The sequence below is a fragment of the Sander lucioperca genome, chromosome 2 (genome assembly GCF_008315115.2).
Source record: "Sander lucioperca isolate FBNREF2018 chromosome 2, SLUC_FBN_1.2, whole genome shotgun sequence".
NCBI lineage: Eukaryota > Metazoa > Chordata > Actinopteri > Perciformes > Percidae > Sander > Sander lucioperca.
In genome coordinates this window covers 37300196-37321336 of record NC_050174.1, presented here as the reverse complement: position 1 = coordinate 37321336, position 21141 = coordinate 37300196, and the positions used below count along the sequence as shown (strand labels likewise).

General features: G+C 39.9%; 1 protein-coding gene across 3 annotated transcripts in view; it reads right to left on the bottom strand.

The window, feature by feature from the left end:
• Positions 1-3389: 3389 nt before the first annotated feature.
• snx2 (sorting nexin 2) overlaps positions 3390-21141 on the bottom strand; it is a 38147-nt gene continuing 20395 nt past the window's right edge. Inside the window, exons 7-17 of one of the 3 annotated variants that reach the window (XR_004896237.1) lie at positions 20069-20147; positions 18766-18841; positions 14683-14796; positions 13767-13860; positions 13472-13677; positions 11650-11793; positions 9056-9067; positions 6580-6660; positions 6338-6409; positions 4199-5535; positions 3390-3995 (exon numbers count right to left, since the gene is read on the bottom strand). Coding sequence is in view for 2 of the 3 variants with exons in the window: in XM_035996920.1 (XP_035852813.1) it covers positions 5485-5535; positions 6338-6409; positions 6580-6660; positions 9056-9067; positions 11650-11793; positions 13472-13677; positions 13767-13860; positions 14683-14796; positions 18766-18841; positions 20069-20147 (929 nt within the window). In the remaining variant the exon portion in view is untranslated. Of the gene's footprint in view, positions 5536-6337; positions 6410-6579; positions 6661-9055; positions 9068-11649; positions 11794-13471; positions 13678-13766; positions 13861-14682; positions 14797-18765; positions 18842-20068; positions 20148-21141 lie in introns of all 3 variants that reach the window. The other 2 variants (XM_035996920.1, XM_031305390.2) reach the window with 2 other exon arrangements.

Genomic DNA, 21141 nt, shown 5'->3' with positions numbered 1-21141 from the left:
TGAAGAAAAACTTTTTATCTTGTGCACAGGATGAAGATTTGTGTGCACAAATGATCTTTTAACATCTTGTTAACACATGATAAAAACTTCAGTTTTGGGGACTTCAGTTGCTCCGCTGCAGATTATTTATAACTTATCTTGTACAGTCAACATTTTTCCCAGTAAATATATTTCTGATGGGGCTATTGGAATGAAATTTTCACCATCCACACATACAAAGAAATCAAAACATGTATGTCCATGACAAAAGTTATGTGTAATAAAGTGGAATGATAATGGGAATAAATATTGAACACATGAAGAAAAGGGGGTGTAAAAAGGCATGGGAAGCCAATAAACCAGCTGAAATCTGTCAGTATTTAGGAAGCAATCCTACCCCCTATTAGTGCAAATTAATATCAACTGGATTAGTCCTAATTGATGGCCTATAAAAAGGGTTCTCATTACCAAGGTGTCACTCAAGAAGCATTTCATGATGGGTAAAAGCAAAGAGCTGTCCCAAGACCTTCGCAAGCTTATTGAAGAAAAACATACGGATGGCACTGGTTACAGACGAATATCTAAACTTCTGAAAGTTCCAGTGAGCACTGTTGGGGCCATTATCTGGAAGTGGAAAGAACATCATTTCACCATTAACCGGCCATGACCAGGTGTTCCTCGCAAGATTTCTGACAGAGGAGTCCATAGAATAATTAGAAGAGTTGTCGAAGAACCAAGGACCACTCACGGAGATCCACAGAAAGACCTGGAAGAAGCAGGTACAGTTGTTTCAAAGAAAACAATTAATAATGCACTCAACCGCCACAGCCTCTATGCATGCACACCACGCAAAACACCACTGCTCAAGAAAAGGCATGTGGAAGCTTGCTTAAAGTTTGCTGCACAACATCTGGACAAGCCAATGACCTATTGAGAAAATATAATCTGGTCAGATGAGACCAAAATTGAACTCTTTGGCTGTCACAGCATACACCATGTTTGGAGGAGAAATGGCACTGCACATCACCCTAAAAACACCATACCAAAAGTGAAGTTTGGAGGTGGGAGCATAATGATGTGGGGCTGTTTTTCAGCATCTGGCACTGGCAGACTTAATATAATTGATAATTGAAGGAAGGATGAATGGAGAAATGTACCGTGACATTCTTGATAAGAATTTGCTGCCATCCACCAGGATGCTGAAGATGAAACGAGGGTGGACATTTCAATTCAATTTTCAATTCAATTCAATTTTATTTATAGTATCAAATCATAACAAGAGTTATCTCGAGACACTTTACAGATAGAGTAGGTCTAGACCACACTCTGTAGTTTACGAAGCCCCAACTATTACAGTGGTTGCCTCAAGAGCAAGCATTAGCAGTAGCTATTGCGACAGTGGCGAAGAAAAACTCCCTTTTTTGTTAGGAAGAAACCTCGGACAGACCCAGACTCTTGGTAGGCGGTGTCTGACGGCACCGGTTGGGGGTGTGATGAATGGTGGCAATAATAGTCACAATAAAGATAGTGAAACAGTGACCACAATGGTAGTCGTAGTAGTTCATGTCATAGTAGGGCACAGCAGGGCGTTACGGGGTGTGGTGTGGCACAGCAGCCTGGGTGGACGCGGTTGGACGCAGTCGGACACTGCGGGGAATCGCAGAGCGTAGCAGGGTGTAGTAAGTCCATAGCGTCAGCTGCACCCAGAACCCCGGTGTAGGTGCCACCCAATTCCAAGGCGATGTTCTCGGTGAAGAAGAAGCATAGGGACTCCGGGGAGAAAACTCCCCAGAGCTAGGTTAGTAACAAGCATTTCTGGGACTAAGATGCACACAAAAGGAGACAAGTGAAAAGAGAGAAGAGGGAGCAGCTTCCAGGAACTTCCGACAGCAGTCTAGAGTTATAATAGCATAACTAAGAGAGGCAGGCTAAAGAGAGGGGCCCTGGACCGGGCTCGTACTCTCCCCTGCCGGAACAGGCTTGTACTTCCTGCCTCCCTCTACTCTACTCTACTATGCTGCAACTCCTCACTTCCTAACTATAAGCTTTATCAAAGATGATGGTTTTCAGTTTATTCTTAAATGTGGCGACGGTGTCTGCCCCCCGAACCCAAGTTGGGAGCTGGTTCCACAGGAGAGGAGCCTGGTAGCTGAAGGCTCTGGCTCCCATTCTACTTTTAGAGACTCTAGGAACCACAAGTGAAATGTCAAATTTCAGCAAGACATACACACAGCCAAGGAAACTCTCAATTGGTTTCAGAGAAAGAAAATCAAGCTGTTAGTATGGCCCAGTCAATCACCTGATTTGAATCCAATTGAAAACCTCTGGAAAGAACCAAAGATCAGAGTTCATAGAAGATGCCCCCGGAACCTTCAAGATTTGAAGACAGTTTGTGTGGAAGAATGGGCAAAAATCACAGCTGAGCAATGTGTGCGACTAGTTTCTTCATACAGGAGGCATCTTGAAGCTGTCAATGGCTTTTCTACTAATTATTAAATAAATTTCAGCAAGTGTGTTCAATACTGTTCCCTGTGTCATTTCACTTTATTACACACAACTTAATTTATGGACTTATTTGTTTTGATATCTTTGTATGTGTGGATTACTTGGGTTGTTACTGACATCTGGTGAAAATTTCATTCCAATAGCCCCATCAAAAATACATTTACTGGGGAAAATGTTGACGCGTTCAATACTACCCGCTGTACAAGATAAGTTATAAATAATCTGCAATGGAGCAACTGAAGTCCCCAAAACTGAAGTTATCATGTGCTCACAAGATGTTAAAAGATACTTATTTTCCCCGCTGTATGTAACCTTTAAAAGTAAGTGAATAACATTTGGTGTCATGAGTTTTCATTTTAAGCCTCAAGGAAATAACATCTAACAACAGAAGAGAGTGACCCTTGATTTCCACCAACTGCGTGTCTGTGGATCGGCTCCGCTGTGTGTTGGCTCTGTGCTCCGCCGTCCTTCAATACCCACCAGGTCCGGATTGGTTGCTGAACGGCTGCGGCCATGACTGACAGCTGAAGTCACGAGGACCCACGAGATCTCGCAAATTCATGTATGATTGCGCAATATAACAGGATGTAGTTTCTATAAACAGAACCACAAAACCAACAACAGTTTGTTTCCATCCATCTCGTGACGTTTTCAAGGTGTAGTGCAGGGAAATATGATCCGTAAAGGGCTGCGAATCACCGGAGCTGTGCCGGAGTCGGAACGCAGCCGTTACGCAGTCAGTGAAAATACACACATTGACTTTAATGGAAATCTATTGACTCTGCCGCTGTTCCGGAGCGGATCCGCAGACGTTCTGCAGCTGGTGGAAATTGGGGGTTAAAGTGATCTGCATTAAAAATAAGGATTAAATATGTTGAATGATTAACACCCAGTCCAACCACAGATGAGATACATTCCTTTATTGTAATTAAACTTCTGAAACATCTGCTCTGCGCTGCAGGAATGCAATGTCAAAACCAAAATTCTTTAAAAAAAAAAATCTGCTCAATTAAAGAATTTCATCATCATTTGTGAAAACAACAAAAAATAAAATCAACTAAACGTTCTCAACCACTGCACATCATTTAGGTGGCAAGAAAATGTGGAATAAAACATGGAATAAAATACAAAAATGTCGCAATCATTACAGTGTTTTATGATTTATGATTAAGGAGTAGTGGGGGATGAGGATGAACGAAAATTCCAGTTTTGATTTCAACTTTAATAAGAGATTTGTAGCTTCTCCGATAGATTCAGGATGTCAGATTTTATTCTGATAATGAAGTGCGCTTTAAATCCAACAAAATAAAAATCAAGAAACAAATTAGCAGTTCAATATTTCTAACTGCAGCCTTCACACTGATCAATAGGAAGAGAAACCATCTGAGGCTGCTCTCTGGACGGACACACACTCTGTCACCCGACAATCACTCACTTCCTCCACACCTGAAAATACTCCGACACTCTCACTTCTGGCTCCAGTTCAGTCTCCTTCAGCTGCAGTGGAAACGCTAGAGATGCTAACAAGCACATCATTTGTCCTGCAAAGGTTGATAAAATCATGAAATGCATCTACAGCGCTGGTTTGGGTGCTTAGACCTAGATTGGATTTGTTTTGGTGTTATACTTTCCAAACACAGGAAAATATTAATTAAAGTGGAAAGGAGGTCAGTGCTTTTAAGGGAAACTCTCCATCCTTTGATACATTAAAAACTGCATAACTCGCATTAACTATGGGTAATAATTAAGCTTTTCAAGGTACAAGACCAATCTAAAAAAAACAACAAAGAAATGACTTTTCTGAGTTTGCCAATGTTTAGGAGACGGCAGCAGGGAACTGAACCAAGAAGCGAGATTCTTCCTCCTCTGCTCTCATTGGCTCAAAGAGGGCAGAAAACGAGAAAAAACGTTGCCTTCACTTGCGATCATACAGCAACAAAAACAGGGGGTCGTTTTGAAATGCAAGTGAGGGGGAAGTGAGTGAGGTGACAGGAAGTACAAGACACAAAATAACAAAGAGGATGCAGTTAGTCGTCCTTCATCACTGACTCCGGATCAGTTTCACAGCTCGCGTTCCAAACTCAGATAGTCAAACTTAAAGGTCCGTTTTGGGAGTGTTAGTGGTCCCCATGTTTACCTGCTGATAGTAGCATTACAACGGATAAGGCTGGATGAAAATGCTATAATGTTAAAATGTTATTTACGGATAAAATATGGGTAAACATTTTCACATTCCTAGTTTCAAACACAGAGATACTGAGCTGAAATAAAATCTGCTCCGTTGAAATAAAAAGTCAAGGGTTCAAGTCCTCGTTAGGAGAGAACTACAATTTCTTTACCTTAGAATGTGGATATTTGTCTTTGTTGAGGAACATAGAGGTTAATCATTAAAAATAAAGTACAAAGTGAGACTCCTCCACCCACCCATTCCATTTGTGTCTGGTGAAAAAGAAAACAAATGAACAAAGTGCCTCCAAGTTGTAAAAACAGACACCATGTTCGAATCTGTTTGGAGAGGAAAGCCATCACCAGGGTCATAACTCATGCTGCGTTCATGTCGTACGGGAATATGAGCTTCAGGCTTAAAAATAACATCGCAGGTTTAATGTTTATATAAACAAAATCCCATACAGGAACTCCGATTTTGAATGTTGCTGAATTTCAATAACACTTAGAAGGAGATCGTATGAGAAGTGCAAGACTGTTGTTAACATTACAGTATTATTGTAAAAGCATCAATCAAGAGAACAATTACTCTGACAGGACGTGAACGCAACACAGCAGAGAAAAAAAAAGAGGAATAAAAGATGAAGAAGTGTAAATTCAAGAGAGGTTTGATGTTGATTTTTCTTAACTGCAGAAAAGTCACTTGGAGCTGATTCGCTGCCTTCACTTCTCTTCTTCCCTCTGGGGATAAACAGGAGGAGGAGGACCGGTGCATTATGGGTAGTGTAGTTTGACCGGAGCCAGTCAGGACTGTCTGTTGTGTTTGTGTGAACTCTATGAGATGGCCTTGGCCTCGGGTAAGAAGGCATCCCAGTATTTTATCAGCTGTGAGAGAAAAATCAAATGATTCACTTTTCATTAATGTGCCACAAATGTTTTCTGGTTCTATCTAAAAGTAAAAAGTTGTAGTGTTTAAAAATGTATCTGTAAAATACATTATATTTTGTATTTAACACATTTATGGAAGTCTGTGGCTGCCTACTAACATAAAATACTTATATCAAATTGAACTTTGTGTGCACATGATGATGATATCTTTCAAATTTTTAAATCCAATTAAAAATGGTATGTCTTAATGCAGAATTACTGGCAAAATCAAAATTAAAACATCATTTACAAATCATTTTCAGTGTACTAAGCATAATAGCACTCCCAATAAAAATGAAATTGCATGCAAATATGGGCTTTTGTATTTAAATTTAAATTCAACATTTGAATAATTTCTAATTTATTGTCCATTTATTATTGTCATAACAAAGCACTAGAAATTTGTCTTTGACAAGGCTCACAAATAAAAAAAAAGCATGTATAACATGTACTATTTTGAATCTACTATGAATTATGTCCTGCAAGATAATTTCATCTAAAAAATGGCCTAAAGAGTCCTGCCATCAGGATTTTTTAAATGTTCATTGAATTTTAATTATTCACACACTGCGCACGTGAAGGCAAAATCAAATTTCATTTAAATTAATTTGATTTTAATATTGGCAGCTGCAGACTTCCGTACAATTTGAGTCATCTGTGTGAGTTATTGTATTTTACATCATTTTATATATAATGCAAATTATATACAAGAGTATTTTGACTATAATATTAATAATAATAAAAATGTCTATGTCTTTACCTGCTGTTGTGTTTGAACCAGTGACTCCAGGTATTTGATAATGATCGTTTTAAAGTCCTTCACTCTCTCTTTCTGTTGAAAAAAAGGAAAAGAAATAATTTTTTTATTATACAGATAACTTCAGGATGTAGCTCACATCAACAGATGAACAATCATTCCTTTATTCACCAAACCATTCATTAGAGAGCTCATTCACTCAGTCATTCCCCCTCTTTATTCATCCATCCATCAGATCTCCTCACCTCAAACCTGCTGACTTCTTTGCGTATAGTTTTTGAGATTTGTTCAAATTCTCTCTCTCCCTGCTCGACCTTCCCCTCCAGCTGAAATACACAAAGGAAGACAACATTTTTAATGTTTGCGTCCCCATTTCAGACGGGGAACCTTGTTGGCCAGAATAGAATAGTTTGATGAATACATTCGTAGCTGTGGAGTCTCTAAACCCTTCTGCAAACCTTCAGAGTATCAGGATCACCTGCAGCTTTATACCGAAACTTAACGGTGAAGATTGGTACAGATGGTGTCAGTTTAACCAAACTGCAACAACAATAAAACAACTAACTGTCCACACTGTATGACTCCACTGATTACTGGACTTTCAGGGCTGATCCTGATATTGATATTTGAGAGTTTTGCAATAATCAGATAACAATAGATTGGCGGATTTTTACAACATAAACAAACAGTCTTGATATGGATTTCTTGGATTAGTTTGTTTTATTTTCTAATTGTGCGGAAGCAGGACACTTTACGGTTGAAAGGTCTACTTGTTGATGTTGATGGTTTCTGGTAGACAAACTTTTTTTATATTGACACTGTTTCTAAATTACCCCAAACCTAGCTAATATTGGCCGATTTATATTTTAATAGTTGTACTGCCAATTTAAAAAATAATATGTCCAAAATGTTTTCCTCCAAGAGCTCAATCAATTAAGGAGACTGAATTTGAAGGGCAAAGTAAAATCTAGCTTTTAAAGAAGTACATTTAAATCTGTGGAAAAGTTCAGTTTAAACCGTTTTCTAAATCATGCCTTACAAATTTAAATTCTGAATCCATGTATTCAAAAATATTGTAATTCTGTATCTTTTACAACCGCAGTAAATAAAGTTTAAAGGTACACTGTGTAGTGTTTTAAGTATTTTATTAGCTAAAATCAATGTCTTCATTCATAAATATGTCCTCATTGGTGTAAAATGATCTCTGCCAATGATCTGACTTATCCTTGTAAGCGAAGAATTTCTTATCTGTATTTACATTGGACGGGCAAGTCCAAGGAGGCTTCCATGTCGTTCTGCCATTTTGAAAAGCTATAATCGCTGAGAGGGGCATAAAGCACTAGCCTACCGGTCTAGCTAATCTACAGCGCGTTTTCGTTCAGAGCCAGCGTCACGTAACTGAAACCAGCTGAAACGGAAAAGGAGATCAGTGAGAGGCGCTTGTCACTGCCCCGGCAAATTTGAAAGCCTACACCGCACTTTAGTTCATAACGGAGGATCATACTTATGGCGAGCCACAGGAGAAGGAATCCTCGTTGCCAAAAAAGAAAAAATTGGAAGACATGTTGTCACAGCTTCTTGGTACGTAACGGCTATCGTAGTTGCAACACACATTTGAAAAAGTGAGGCGCTAGAGAGCACTATTCGTTTGAATGCAAAATACAATTTCACCGCTAGATGTGAGAAATTCCTACACAATGTACCTTTAAGAGATTTTCATTTAGTTTGAACGAGCTGCTTTAACTGTGAGCTGAACGAGACCCAATGAGAAGGGATGGGAAACAGGGAGAGACATTATTTTAACATTGAATAAAGCCTAAAGCTTTCAAAATGTCTTCACATACAGTACTGTACAAACAAAGATTCCCCCAGCAAACAGCTGCAATATTTTTCCATTTTTTTCCCCATTAGGATGTTGGTTTGGTGACTATGTCCTTTTAATTATTTTTGTTGAAAAGAATAAACTTTTTATGCAGCAAGTTCACAAGATTTGTAAAATAATAAACATGATTGTTATGTGCTTTTATTCTGGTGACTCTGACTAGCACTAACTTTGAACTGCTCAAATAACTAGTCTTGCATGTATTTCCATCCCTGTAATCAACTGGCAGGTCAGTGGTGATACTTGTAGTTTAGATGAAGTTTATTAATTGAGGTTATGAATAATTACTGAACTAACACAACAACCGGCTGTTAAATATGTCTTTAAAAGGCTGAAATAATGATGGAATATAATTAGCTGGTTACAGTATATGAAGTTCTCATGGATTGGACTACATAACAATGCTCTGTAAGCCACGTGGATGCAAGTCAACACTTTGTTTGACTACATGATCTCTTCGGTCACATGAAAGGGTTTGTCTGGTATTTGATTTGAAGTTTCGAGTTAAAATGTTGACCCCCAAGTGAACATTTTGAACCCTAACGTTCAGAAAAACACTTCCATAAAGTTATTCCAAAAGGACAATTTGAGAAAATGTGACCGACGCTGACAAACTACTTCATGTGACTCTGTGAACACCAAAAACTGAACAGGAAAAAAAATTTATGTTATCATGAAAATCTTCAACCAAACGGTGATAAATATGAAAAGGAAATGAGGCAACTAAAAGGTGTGAAGCATGCAGGCAGGTGGACACAGAGCTGCAGACAGACAGACAGACAGACAGACAGACAGACAGACAGACAGACAGACAGACAGAGAGACGGGGCAGGTCCTACCTCCTCAATCTCCTGGTTGAAGGAAGGCATGGCAGGGAAAATGCAACAAAATTTAATGAGGCAGGACAAAAAAATGTTCAGAGCTTCCAAAATCATAGAGGAAGATCCAGAGACATGAGCAAAGCACTGAGGAAAAACCAAACCACCAACCAAAATGAAAGTCCTCCCTGTGGCTCTGTAATACTGCCAACAAGCTGCTGTTTACAGCTTCAAACCTGGAGATCTGCAGCACTTTGATCTGTAAAGCCACAAGAGCTGAGAACCATACCTTTCTGTCGCACCTTCTGAGCAGAAACTTTGAAAGAAATTGGAGGAAAACTATTTTCTCAGAACAAAACGGTGTCCTTGCAGCAGATATACAGCAGCAGTGTTTCTAACTCTGGCTGTTGTTCCTGTTTGGTGCCCACAGGGGGCAGTGTGGGTTAATCATTTGACCGCAGAGACTCTGAACGCACCACTGAGTTTTATATCACTGACTGTGTAAACATTTGATATGATTAAGTGCAGAACTTAACTTACACTGACATTACATTTACCTCAATATAACAACACACAACTATTGTGCACAAAACATGATGATCTTGCATTTTATATCAAACTGTGAGTCCTGATCTTTCCTGGTAGTATAGTCTGTTAAATGGATGGTGTATTTGTCAGTGCGGCCCTTAAACAATGTGTTTAACTGCGTTTTATTACAGTAAAGTTACATTCAAAACATCTGTTCACATCTCTGTTGTTGTTCAAGCTATAATATCTACCTGTGCAGTGAAAACTTGACATGTGGATTGTGTTTTTAACATGTTGCATATCTGTGTGAGGCAGAAAAAGATGACAGACTGAAGGTTGTTCTGTACATTAGAACTACAGTTATACTTAATGACTCCTATACATTTTGATCAACTGACAAATTATACCTGGGGAAAAGGCATGTATGCACGTAAATATCTTTTTTTAAATGTTTTTTTTTTAGATATGATAACTATTAAATCATATTGTTGCAGCAGGAAAGAAGAAGAGTTTCTTTACAGCTTTTACTCCCTCTGCTGACAATCTTTTCCACACAAAAAAATATTCAGGACGTGGCATACGTAATTTAGGGGCTTTGATGCTGTGATGAACATCGGAGGTAATGATATTTCATTTAAACAAAACTTAAGATATGGGTATCATGTCTGTGTGTTCAGAGTTATGGCAACCATAGGAAGTAAGGATTTGGATGTCAACTGTGGCATGTGTGGGTTCCAGTGCACAAAATGGCTCTTTCCCTTCAGATTATGGACTCTAAATGCATTCACAGTGTAAAGTGGTCTTATCTGTAGTGTTAATGTGTTGTGTGTAGCAGCTGCTCACATGGTTTCCAGCACCAACAACAGCAGCAGCGTGAAGTAAAACTATTTTTCTGGTTACAGAAAAAGCCTCTGTGTGTTTTCTGTTGTCAAGGCGTGAACCAAAACCTGACTCCTGACAGGCTGCAAAACTCTTGTCGGCTCCAAATAAATGTTGGTTGTAACTCTACTGCGATCTGTCCTCGTCTGCAGCTTCTGACAGCCTCCCACAAAACTCCCCCCAGCCTCCTCCTAAAACCCCACATCTGACAGCTCCTCCGCTCTAATACCAGACCCCCGACCACGCCAGCTGTGTGTGTGTGTGTGTGTGTGTGTGTGTGTGTGTGTGTGTGTGTGTGTGTGTTTGTGCGTGTGTGTTGTTTCCTGACAGAGAGGATGAATTTGTGCGGTGACAGCTTCAACAGACGCTCTAATAAAGTACTTTTCTACTCTCTCCTGCTCTTGTTTGTCGTACAGTACTGAGTTCATGTGAAGTCTGCAGACTGAAAGAAACCAAGATTTATATATATAAATAATAAAAAAAGGGAAAGTTTTCACATGACTGAACTGTGAAGGTGCGCCTGCTTTACCTGACTGGACACACCAACAGCCTCTGAGAGAGGTTCACTTGATAAAGTACAACTAGAGTTTGAACCATACTGTGTATAAACATGTATTGTTATTAGAGTTGCAAAGATGAATCGATTAGTTGTCAACTCATTAATTAATCGCCAACTCATTAATTAATCGGCAACTATTTTGATAATCGGTTTGAATCATTTTTTATGAAAAAATAAAACAGAAAATTCTCTGATTCCAGTTTCTTAAATATGAATATTTTCTAGTTTCTTCTCTCCTCTGTGATAGTAAACTGAATATCTTTAAGGACGTCATCTTGGGCTTTTGGGAAACACTGATCCACATTTTTCACCATTTTCTGACATTTTATAGACCAAACAACTGATTGATTAATTGAGAAAATGATCTACAGACTAATCAACAACAAAATTAATTGTTAGTTGCAGCCCCAATTATTATCAAACTAATAATATGGTATTTTCGACTAGACTCGACTAGTGTACTAATTATTTGAAATGAAGGCATCAGGACTACAGCTTTAATGAAAACGATCATCAGGCGTCAGAGCAAAAACCGGACGTGTTTTTCCTGCACTGGTCAATTTTGAGATTATTATTAGAAGACATCCAAAATAAGCATTTATTTGACTACACTTTATCCGTTTGTGTGTGTCTGTCCGTCTCGTCTCACCTCTTTGATCTCGTCTTTGGCCTGCTGCAGTTTGTCTGGTTTGTTGTTGAACTGCAGTTTGGCTTCAGCTTCTCGTTTCTTCTGCAGGAGCATCTGAGTGTCCTGCCACTTTTGCCACGTCTTCATACGGTGGTCAAACACACCCTGCACGCACGCACACGCGCGCGCGCGCACACACACACACACACACACACACACACACACACACACACACACACACACACACACACACAGATAAATGACTGTTTACTCCAAAGACCATGAAAACACTTTTAACCATGACTTCAATTTCAAGACCCATTATTGATTTTATCATAGAGATAAACTGAACTAACCCAATGCCTTTATTTAAATTTGACAAGATCTCATCTGCACAAATATACCCCAAAATGTTCACGGCCAGCTTCATTATTAAATGCATTCTGTAATTGTACAAATCTGTGTACAAATTTACATTAAATCAGCCACAAAAATGTGGATGACAAAACTTAACTGAGCAGCAGAAGGACGGTTTGACACATAAACAATGAATCTAAATAAATGTAGATATATATTTATATAAAGTCTAACTACAATGCTTTATGTGTTCGATCTCATGAATCTTTTTTTTTTTTTTTTTAAATGGCTGGGTGGGTTCAAATAAGGTTCAACAGCTGCAGTCACAGCACAATGAAATACAGCATACGATCCACAACTTTAGACTACTCTACTAAAGTTCTCTTATCTGTAGTTCCATCTACTCCATTGTAGTTCTACTCTACTGTAATTGGTAACACTTTACTTCAACGTATCGACATGATCGTGACATGACACTGTCATAACTATGACATGACACTGTCATGAACGTGTCATAAACGTTATAAACAAGTCATAAACGTTTATGACTTCTGTCATTAAGTGTCATTCGGTTTTTGTCATGACAAGTTGACATAATGTCGTCCGGTTTAATGTCAAGTTGTCTTAATAAGGACACTCCAAAGAAATTTAATGTCAACTTGTCGTGACCAAGACAACTTCTGGTAATGTCACTTTGATTAATGTCAAGTTGTCATTATCAAGACAACCCAAACAATGTCAACTTGTCATGACAAAAACCGAATGATACTTAATGACAGAAGTCATAAACGTTTATGACTTGTTTATAATGTTTATGACATAAATTCATAGTTATGACAGTGTCATGTCACGATTATGTCAGTACCTTCAAGTAAAGTGTTACCCTGTAATTTGACTCTACTTTCCCACTTTGTGTCTGGTTCCTACCTGGACTCAGGTGTTTGGTGTCCAGCAGCTCAGTAATTCAGCAGAACAGAGTTTTAGTTAGGGCTGCACAATTAATCGCAATTGTACCGAAATCGCAATATGAACTAGTGCAATATCCAAATCGCAGGGAGGCGCAATATTTGTTAATGGCAAAATATGTGTCAAACCATTCTAAAATAAAGTATTGTGGTGCTGCAGAGACATCCCGGCCTACAAATTGTATCCTACAGACTAAAGAAAAACATCTTTGTTTGGTACAGATCCTCGCAAAAGTCACACAATAATCAGTTTAATTTCATTCAATGTTAATCATTTTCAATGAAATGAAAAAACGATCATTCCCTGCAATATCGTGAATCATATCGCAATATCAGTCAAAGTAATCGCAATTAGACATTTTCCTCATATCGTGCAGCCCTAGTTTTAGTTAGTATTACTGATTTTAAATAACAACCCTATTTACTCTGCAGAGGGTTTGATAGAGAACTCCAGTTAAAGGTTCAGTCGGTGTGTTATCATGGAGTTTGTGTTCTCCCACCACCAGCAGACCTGCTCGTACCTTGACGGCGGTGATGAGGCGGACGTAGTCGCCCAGTAACTCGGAGAAGAGGTAGAAGTCTGCGTTGGCCTGGTCCTGGTGCAGCTGGTCGATCTTCTCCTCCACCTCGGCCAGCTGGGACAGAGCTCGGGACAGAGCCGTGTGGTCCTCGCTGTTCCCCAACATGGCCGCCGACTTGGCGAACTGCGCCGTGTTCACCGACAGCTCTGAAGAGGAGACGACGGGAGAAACTCAAGAGGCTGGTGCCAGAAAGTGTGAGCAGTATGTCTCAAAATATCTGGTTTTCAGATCGTACCTTTCCTGTGAAGGACCAGGGACTCCATGCTGGCATGAAGTTTCCTCAGCTGAACATCCAGATTCTCAAAATGCTGCTGCTTCTCCTCAAACCACTGACACACACACACACACACACACACACACACACACACACACACACACTTTAGTTTTTTGGAATAAAATAATCAAATTTTTCAGAAATCCTCTCACTTCTTCCTCCTTTATTCCTTTCCTCCTTTTTCTGTTTTCTTTTACTTTTGCTTTCTTCCTTCCTTACTACTTCATTATTTCCCTCTTTCCCTTTCTCCTTTCATATTTCCTTATTTACATCCTTTCTTTCTTCCTACCTAGTTCCTTATTCCCATGCTCACTTTATTCTGTTTCCTTTTTTCCTCTATCCCTAATTCCTTATTTCATCCTTCTCTACCCCACCTTCCTGTCCCCACTTCCTTAGTTCATATTCCCTCTTTTTCTTCCTCCCTTACTACATCCTTATTTAACCCTCTCCTTATTCCCTTTTCCCCTCCATACTTCCCTTTTACATCCTCCCTTTCTTCCTCCCTAGTTCCTTATTTTTGTTTCCTTTCTTCTCTTCCCTTCTTTACCCCCTCTCTAATTACTTACTTCATCCTTCTTTTCCCTATCTCCCCCCCATCCCTACTTCCTTAGTTCATATTTCCTTTCTTCTTTACATCCCATTTGCTCTACATCCTTATTTTTCCTTTCTTCCTTCATGACCAAGGGCCATTATTTGCTACAGCAACACTTCGCTACTTTGTTAATCCACCTTGTCTTTCTTCCTTCCTCCCCAGCTCCCCTCATCCTGTCTTTCCTTTAGCCTTACTGAGACTTCCTTCTCTGATCTTCCCTCTTTTTATTTCCTTTGCTTCATCCCACAGTCCTCTCCTCCTCCTCCTCCTTCCTCCTTCACTCACAGCGTCTGACTCGTTCATCTTGATGGTCATCTTGTTGACGGCTTCAGCGGCCTTGTTGACCATCCGGAGAAGTCCGGCGCTGCTCAGAGCCTGAGTGCTGACCGCCCGCGGTAACTGGACAACAAACAAACAAATAAACAGGATGAGCAATTCAACTGAGGAACAGGTATATATTAGTCTATATCCACGATGCCAACGGAAATTCCGCCGTATGTCCTTCTTTTCGGCCGGATGTCCGTTACCTTCCGCTTTCTTTGCGTTGCAAAGACTATGGTTAACTGCTCCTCAGATCTCTGCAGGGAATAAATAAGTAAATATGTTTTTACCTGGACTTCATTCGTTTGTACTCGGTGAAGCTTTTATTTGAGAACTTTATACTACTGGCTTTGTGCTTTGGTTCAGTTATGTCTTATCTTTTTTACACACAGTGTTCTTCTCTCTTTCATTTTGTGTTTGTTTTGAACTTCTTTAACTTACTGCTTTTCTCTCGTTGCTGTTTCTATTTCTTTCCTTCCTTCTTTTTGGTCTGTCACCCCTTTTTTTGATTGCTTTAAATTATCTCTCTTTTATCTACTCTTTACTTCTATTGTGGTCATATTTTGATTTCGTTTCCTGCTCTTAGTCTTTAATTTGATCTTTCATTTTCTATTTTTAGTTTTTAGCTTGTCACATCATCTTTTCCATTTGTTTTGCTTTATTTCTAATTAATCCCTTAAATTTGTTTCACTTTCTTTGGTTCTTTTCTCCTCTCTTTCTCTCTGTTTGTCTCATTTCAAATCTCATTCATTTTATTTTTTGTACCGTTGCCCTCGCTGTTGAATTTTACCTTCTTTTGCTTGCTGTTTAGTTTCTCTTGTTTCTTTCTCTCTTCTCTCTCTAACCGCCCCCCCCCCCGATTGTAATGTCTCCCACGTTTTAGCTCCAATCAGATTTAATGCGGCCGCTTTATGTGCCGAGCAACTTTAACAGCTGCAAAAACCGACTCAGAACCCATCGCGTCACTCTGAAAACACCCGGACGTCCATCTGAAAGTAGGCTCATTTTTCTTCATTTTGGAAAAGTTAACTTTTTCCCCGGACAAATATAGGGTTTTCCTCTGACGCTGGAGCACATTTGCCCCCCTCCCCCCTCCAATCTAATTTAACGGGAGCAGCGGCAGCCAGGGGGGCGGCTCGGTCCCCGGGGCCCACGCTGAAGGAGGGACGAGGGTAAATGAGTGGAGGCGGGGGGGGGTAAAAATTGCTTTCAATTGCAGCCCTGTCCCATCCCTCCCTCCCTCACTCCCCCTTCCCACCCCCCCTGCTCTGGTTGTGTTTCATTAAGCGGGCTGGACGAACCGACACGCTCGGTCAAGCGTCCGAGTGATTCATCTGTTAAATCTGTGACATGAGGCCATTTATTCTGGACCCAACAACTGCCGGCTCCTTCCCAACGCAATCCCACAAACAGTTAGGTGGGTGGCAGAGAGGGGGTGGGGGGTGGGGTGGGGACGAAATGTTACAGAGGATTTAGTCGGAGTGGACAGTAAAGTGAGGAAACGGGGAACGCCGCAGGCCCTTAAACCCTGAGGCAGTTTTTAGAGGCTTGTTGGTTTGACCTTGTTGGGACGTTTTGCTGCTTGTTGGGAAAAAGAAGTGAGGAAAACTCAGACCGAGTGTTTGGCCCTTTTTTTGTGGTGGTGGTGGTTGGGGGGGGAAATAGTTATTTGTTTTTGCCCCATTTGAGATGGTCTATCAGTATGTCTCTTTGGTCCTGAGTGAGACATCTCAACAGGACATTACTGTGGATATTAAGGGTTCCCAGAGAATGCATCATGCATGACCCCTGACTATCTGTAGCTCCCCTTCAGATCATAACACTGCTTAATAAGTCAGAATACAGGGTCCATAGAAGGTTTTTCTTTGGAATAATTTTGCACCGACCTCAGAGCTTCATGCTGTTTTTGAGGAACCTGAATTATGTGTAGTAATAATTTATCATGCAGCATGCAACACAATGAGAAGAAAATGATTTCCTAGATTTGAAGAAAACCGGTTAAAAGAGAACATATATTCAAATCAAGCACAACTATGGCACTGAACCTCCTGTTATAGACTGAATCATAATGTTAGTTCACATTAACTTCAGTGTAAAAAACTCCTGCGTCCCGGACATACAAGCGCTGATCAAACAGGGACGTGGAACAACTGGATATACTCTCATCTTATTCATCTAAACTGCACGCTGGTGCTTTCATATTTTACCACTTTCACTAACGTTAGCTTGGAGAGCTAATTTAGGCCACAGACTGAAGAAAATGACACCACCCAAACTAGCAGTCACCGACCGGCGGTGAGATGTTGCTGTTGGTAACGCTAGATTTGGTTTATCAAAGACGCTGGCGAAGCAACACAGTACAGAAAATAAGCTCAGCAGAAACGTCAGACAGGTCAGACCTCCGTGTTTAACTTTATATCTTTAAATGTTAGAGTTACGGCTGAAAATGACAACAGAAATAAATAAGTTTGTCGATTTCACATTTCTCTGCAATTAAAATAAACTGCCATTTGTGTCCCAGGAAGTTTATTATTTAGCGTTAGCGTGAACAAAGATCCTTTATTCTAAAGATAGCGCATTTTAGGCAGCGTCAATGGTATGCAACGATACACACTTCCTGTCTCCTAAAGGGGCGTGGCCTCGTTTGAACGTGTAGTGAACATCGTGTGGATAGATGAAAAGTTATATTTAAATAATTTATTAATATGTTCTTTTGCTAAAATTAGGTATTTACACGGTTAAATAGACACATTTAACATCACAGAGATTAGTTTTGCTAGGGCATTCACGAACGTTAGCCGATGTTAGCTTCTCTGTGTTGTCAGATCTCGTGAGAGTTTGGTCCTAAAACAGAAACAGGTCTCAAACAAAGTTAATTTTCTCCTGATGTGTCCATCTGAAAAATGCCATTTTAGTGTCAGAATGTCCTGGAGATATGGGGCTTGTGAAAAATGGGTCCAATATATACTTTGGTGACTATGGGGCAAAAGAATGGCTCATAATCTGTGTTGACGTTCACTTCTCCAGTTGGAATCAATGCACTCAGGAGATGCCGCTAGTCTCCTAAAGAGGTGTGGCCGTGGCAGAGCCCATATGACACAGATACAGGAAACTGCTCTGAGTTGGGGCCTCTCAGTTCTAAACCATCTCTGGCAGAACGTCATGGTGATTCGATCCATAGCAAACTTATCAAAGAGTCAGAGGTCTTTAGTTGCAGAGTTGAGAACAGGAATCCTTCCTCTGGCCCTTTAGGTTGGCAGGTTAAAAACATCTTCTTTTGTACTGTCCTTATTATGAAGAGTTAAGAATATCTATATTTAATGAAATTTCTGTTTAAAATCCAGAAATGTTTTGGTGCACTGACGATGAGAGAATGGAATGATTGTTTAATTTTAATGCAGTTTGTTTCTAAAACTTGGAAAAAATGTCAGGGTGGTTTATTTGTTTAGTATTATTTGTAATTTATGTGACTACTCTTATGTTGCTCTTTTTCCAAATAATGGTGCCTTGTAAGCCTGTTTGGGCTGCAAATATTATTTATGCATGACAATAATAATATAAATCAATCAATCAATCAATCAAGTAAGCCCCTTGGAATAACAAAAGTCTTTATAATAACAATGTATAAATGACAATATGTTTGTGTGTTTGTGTGTCACTGGTAATGATGAACCCACAGAGAATTATCAGCTGACTCTCACCTGATCCAACACTGATCTCATAACTAAATTAGTTTTAAAAGCAAAAATTAAACTCCAAATAGAAAAAGGACTTCAGAAAAAAAGCAGGCATGTGTGGTCTGCGGTGTTGTAGTCACAGAAACAAACTGCAGATCACAGGTTTTGTTGACTTTCTGAAGTGATGACTTCACACTGATGAAGAACAAGTTTCTAACAATGCAGACTGTAGTCCGCTGTTTAAGGCTGACTGGACATTTTAAAGTTTTAAGTTGCCAGTTACATTAAAAAGGCATCAGGCTGTGAGCACTGCTGCTGAAACTAAATCACGCCCCGTGAGGAAACGAGAAAGCATCATTCTTTGTTTTACCTCTGAGCTCTCCAGAAACTGCAGGACGTCAGGATCCTTCAGCAGGACGGGGAGCTTCACTGTTCTCATCAAATACCTGGAACAGAAGAAAGATATTATTGATTATGATGACCGGTTTCTAATCCAGTTGTTTGTTATTCTCCTTGTTGGTTGTTGTGGGAAACCGGCTTCTTCTCCGATACGACTGGTTGGTGTCAAAAAACGAACCTTCCTTAATATTTAGAGATTCTCCGCTGTGTGTGAAAGGCTCTAATTAAAGAACGCCGCTTCCTCTGTGTGTGTGAGTGTGTGTGTGTCCATCAGTGTGGAGTTCTGCAGCTCTGAGCTCCATCAGCTGTCATTGGCTGACCTTCCTGTCAATCAAACACCATCAGTAAAGGGCAGCAGAATGTCAGCCCCGCCCTCCTCCCTGCTCCTCAGTATTCCACACACACACACACACACACACACACACACACACACACACACACACACACACACACACACACACACACACACGTATGTTACCATGTGTGTTGTGATAATGATGTATATAATATTTGTGGTTTAACCTTTCTGACCAGGTTGATCTACCACACACACACACACACACACACACACACACACACACACACACACACACACACACTTTTGTGTGTCCGTTTGTATTCCCCGGTTCTAACTTTCCTTTATTTAACCTTTAAGAATGTATCTGTATGAGAGGAAAACAGTAAGAAAAAGTCTCTAATAACTCTATAACTAATCTCAAATGAATCACTATATTACCACAATCTAAATCCCAATATTTAGTTTCATAAAACAAAATTAATCAATATTTTGCCAGCATAATAATAATAATAATACTCTTTATTTAAAGAGCACTTTTCAAACTCCACGTTACAAAGTGCCTATTGTTTTCACTGTTTGTCTTGTGGGTTTCATTTTCAAACAATAATTTAAAAAAGAAAAACAGCTCGATTTTCAGATGTCAGAGTGTCCCTGAATGCACCACAGGGGATGCATTTGAAAACTGTTCCTGCTTATGACTGCATCACCACATGATGATAGTGTAACTGATGTGACTAAATGTTGACTGTGCTGGATTACGCCTGCCTGAAAGTAAGGAGATCCATCTAAAAACTGATTGCTGATTTATTAGATACACATCTTGCATAGTACGTCTCGTTTGTGCTGCTGACCATCTTGCAACCCAAAACATATCAAACCAAACAGCGTGGCTAGCAGGCAGCAGAAAACAAACTGCAGCAGTTTTTTTTTTTTTTTTTTTTTTTTAAATGTATTTATCATTTTCTTGTCATCGTACCTCTCAAGTGCCGACCTCCTCTTCTCCACAAACTCGTTGGACGACTGGTCCTCCTTCCCCACCTTCACCTTGGTCATCCCTGTGCAGACCAGGAGACGCTCATTAACATAACCGATTAACAACTGGGACCAGGTCAGTCAGGACTAATTAACATAACGCACATGCATACGATCTGTCATCACTGACAGCTTACAGAGCTAATTTTGAATCACTCCCGAGGAAAGAATGAGCATTTCATGGGTGAAAATATTTTGGTTTTGAACTCTGCTCTCCGGCTTGAAAGCGCTGTGTTTTATGTTGACACCACCTTGTGCTATTTCATTTTGAGATTATTCTCATTGGATATTGACGTTCATAAATAAGTGTTTTTGGCATGCCTGGTCGAGTGGCACTATATCCACGGTATTGAAAGGGGGGGGGATTTAATTCCTGCACGTTTTGTATTGTTGTGCATGATCAAAAACCACCCCCCCTCCCTGAACATAACACACATGCATACGTACGATCTGTCATCACTGACAGCTTACAGAGCGAAATTTGAATCATGTTCACATTTCATGCTTTTAGGTTGTAGAAAGTCATCTTTACAAATAGATGTTATTCGGTTTTGTAACATGGAGAACAAAAACGCTGTACAATGGTTCAACGAGGCTGACGACTGACAGGGCAGAAAGAGACAAAGATCCCTCTGAGCAACAGTTGAATAAGAAGAGAAGAAATCAGCAGTCATCGGTAAAAAGAAACTGGAAGCGCAGCATCAACATGTGTGCAGATTTTAATAGGAACGATATTGCATTCTATAACAAGCTGGAATTAACAGGCAACGTGTTGCTTTAGCAAAGCTCTTCTTCAAACTTCACAACCGAAACAGAAGGTTAGTCTAGCGTTAGTACTGTTGGAACATCAGTAGGGCTGTGAATCTTCACTGGTCCCACGATTCGATTATCCCGTCAACGATTCAAATCGAACCGATATGACGATGCGTAACCTCATCAATATTATTATATATTGCTACACAGGGTTTTCATCAACAAATCCAAGCAGTCAGACATATATGAACTCCCCTTTTTATT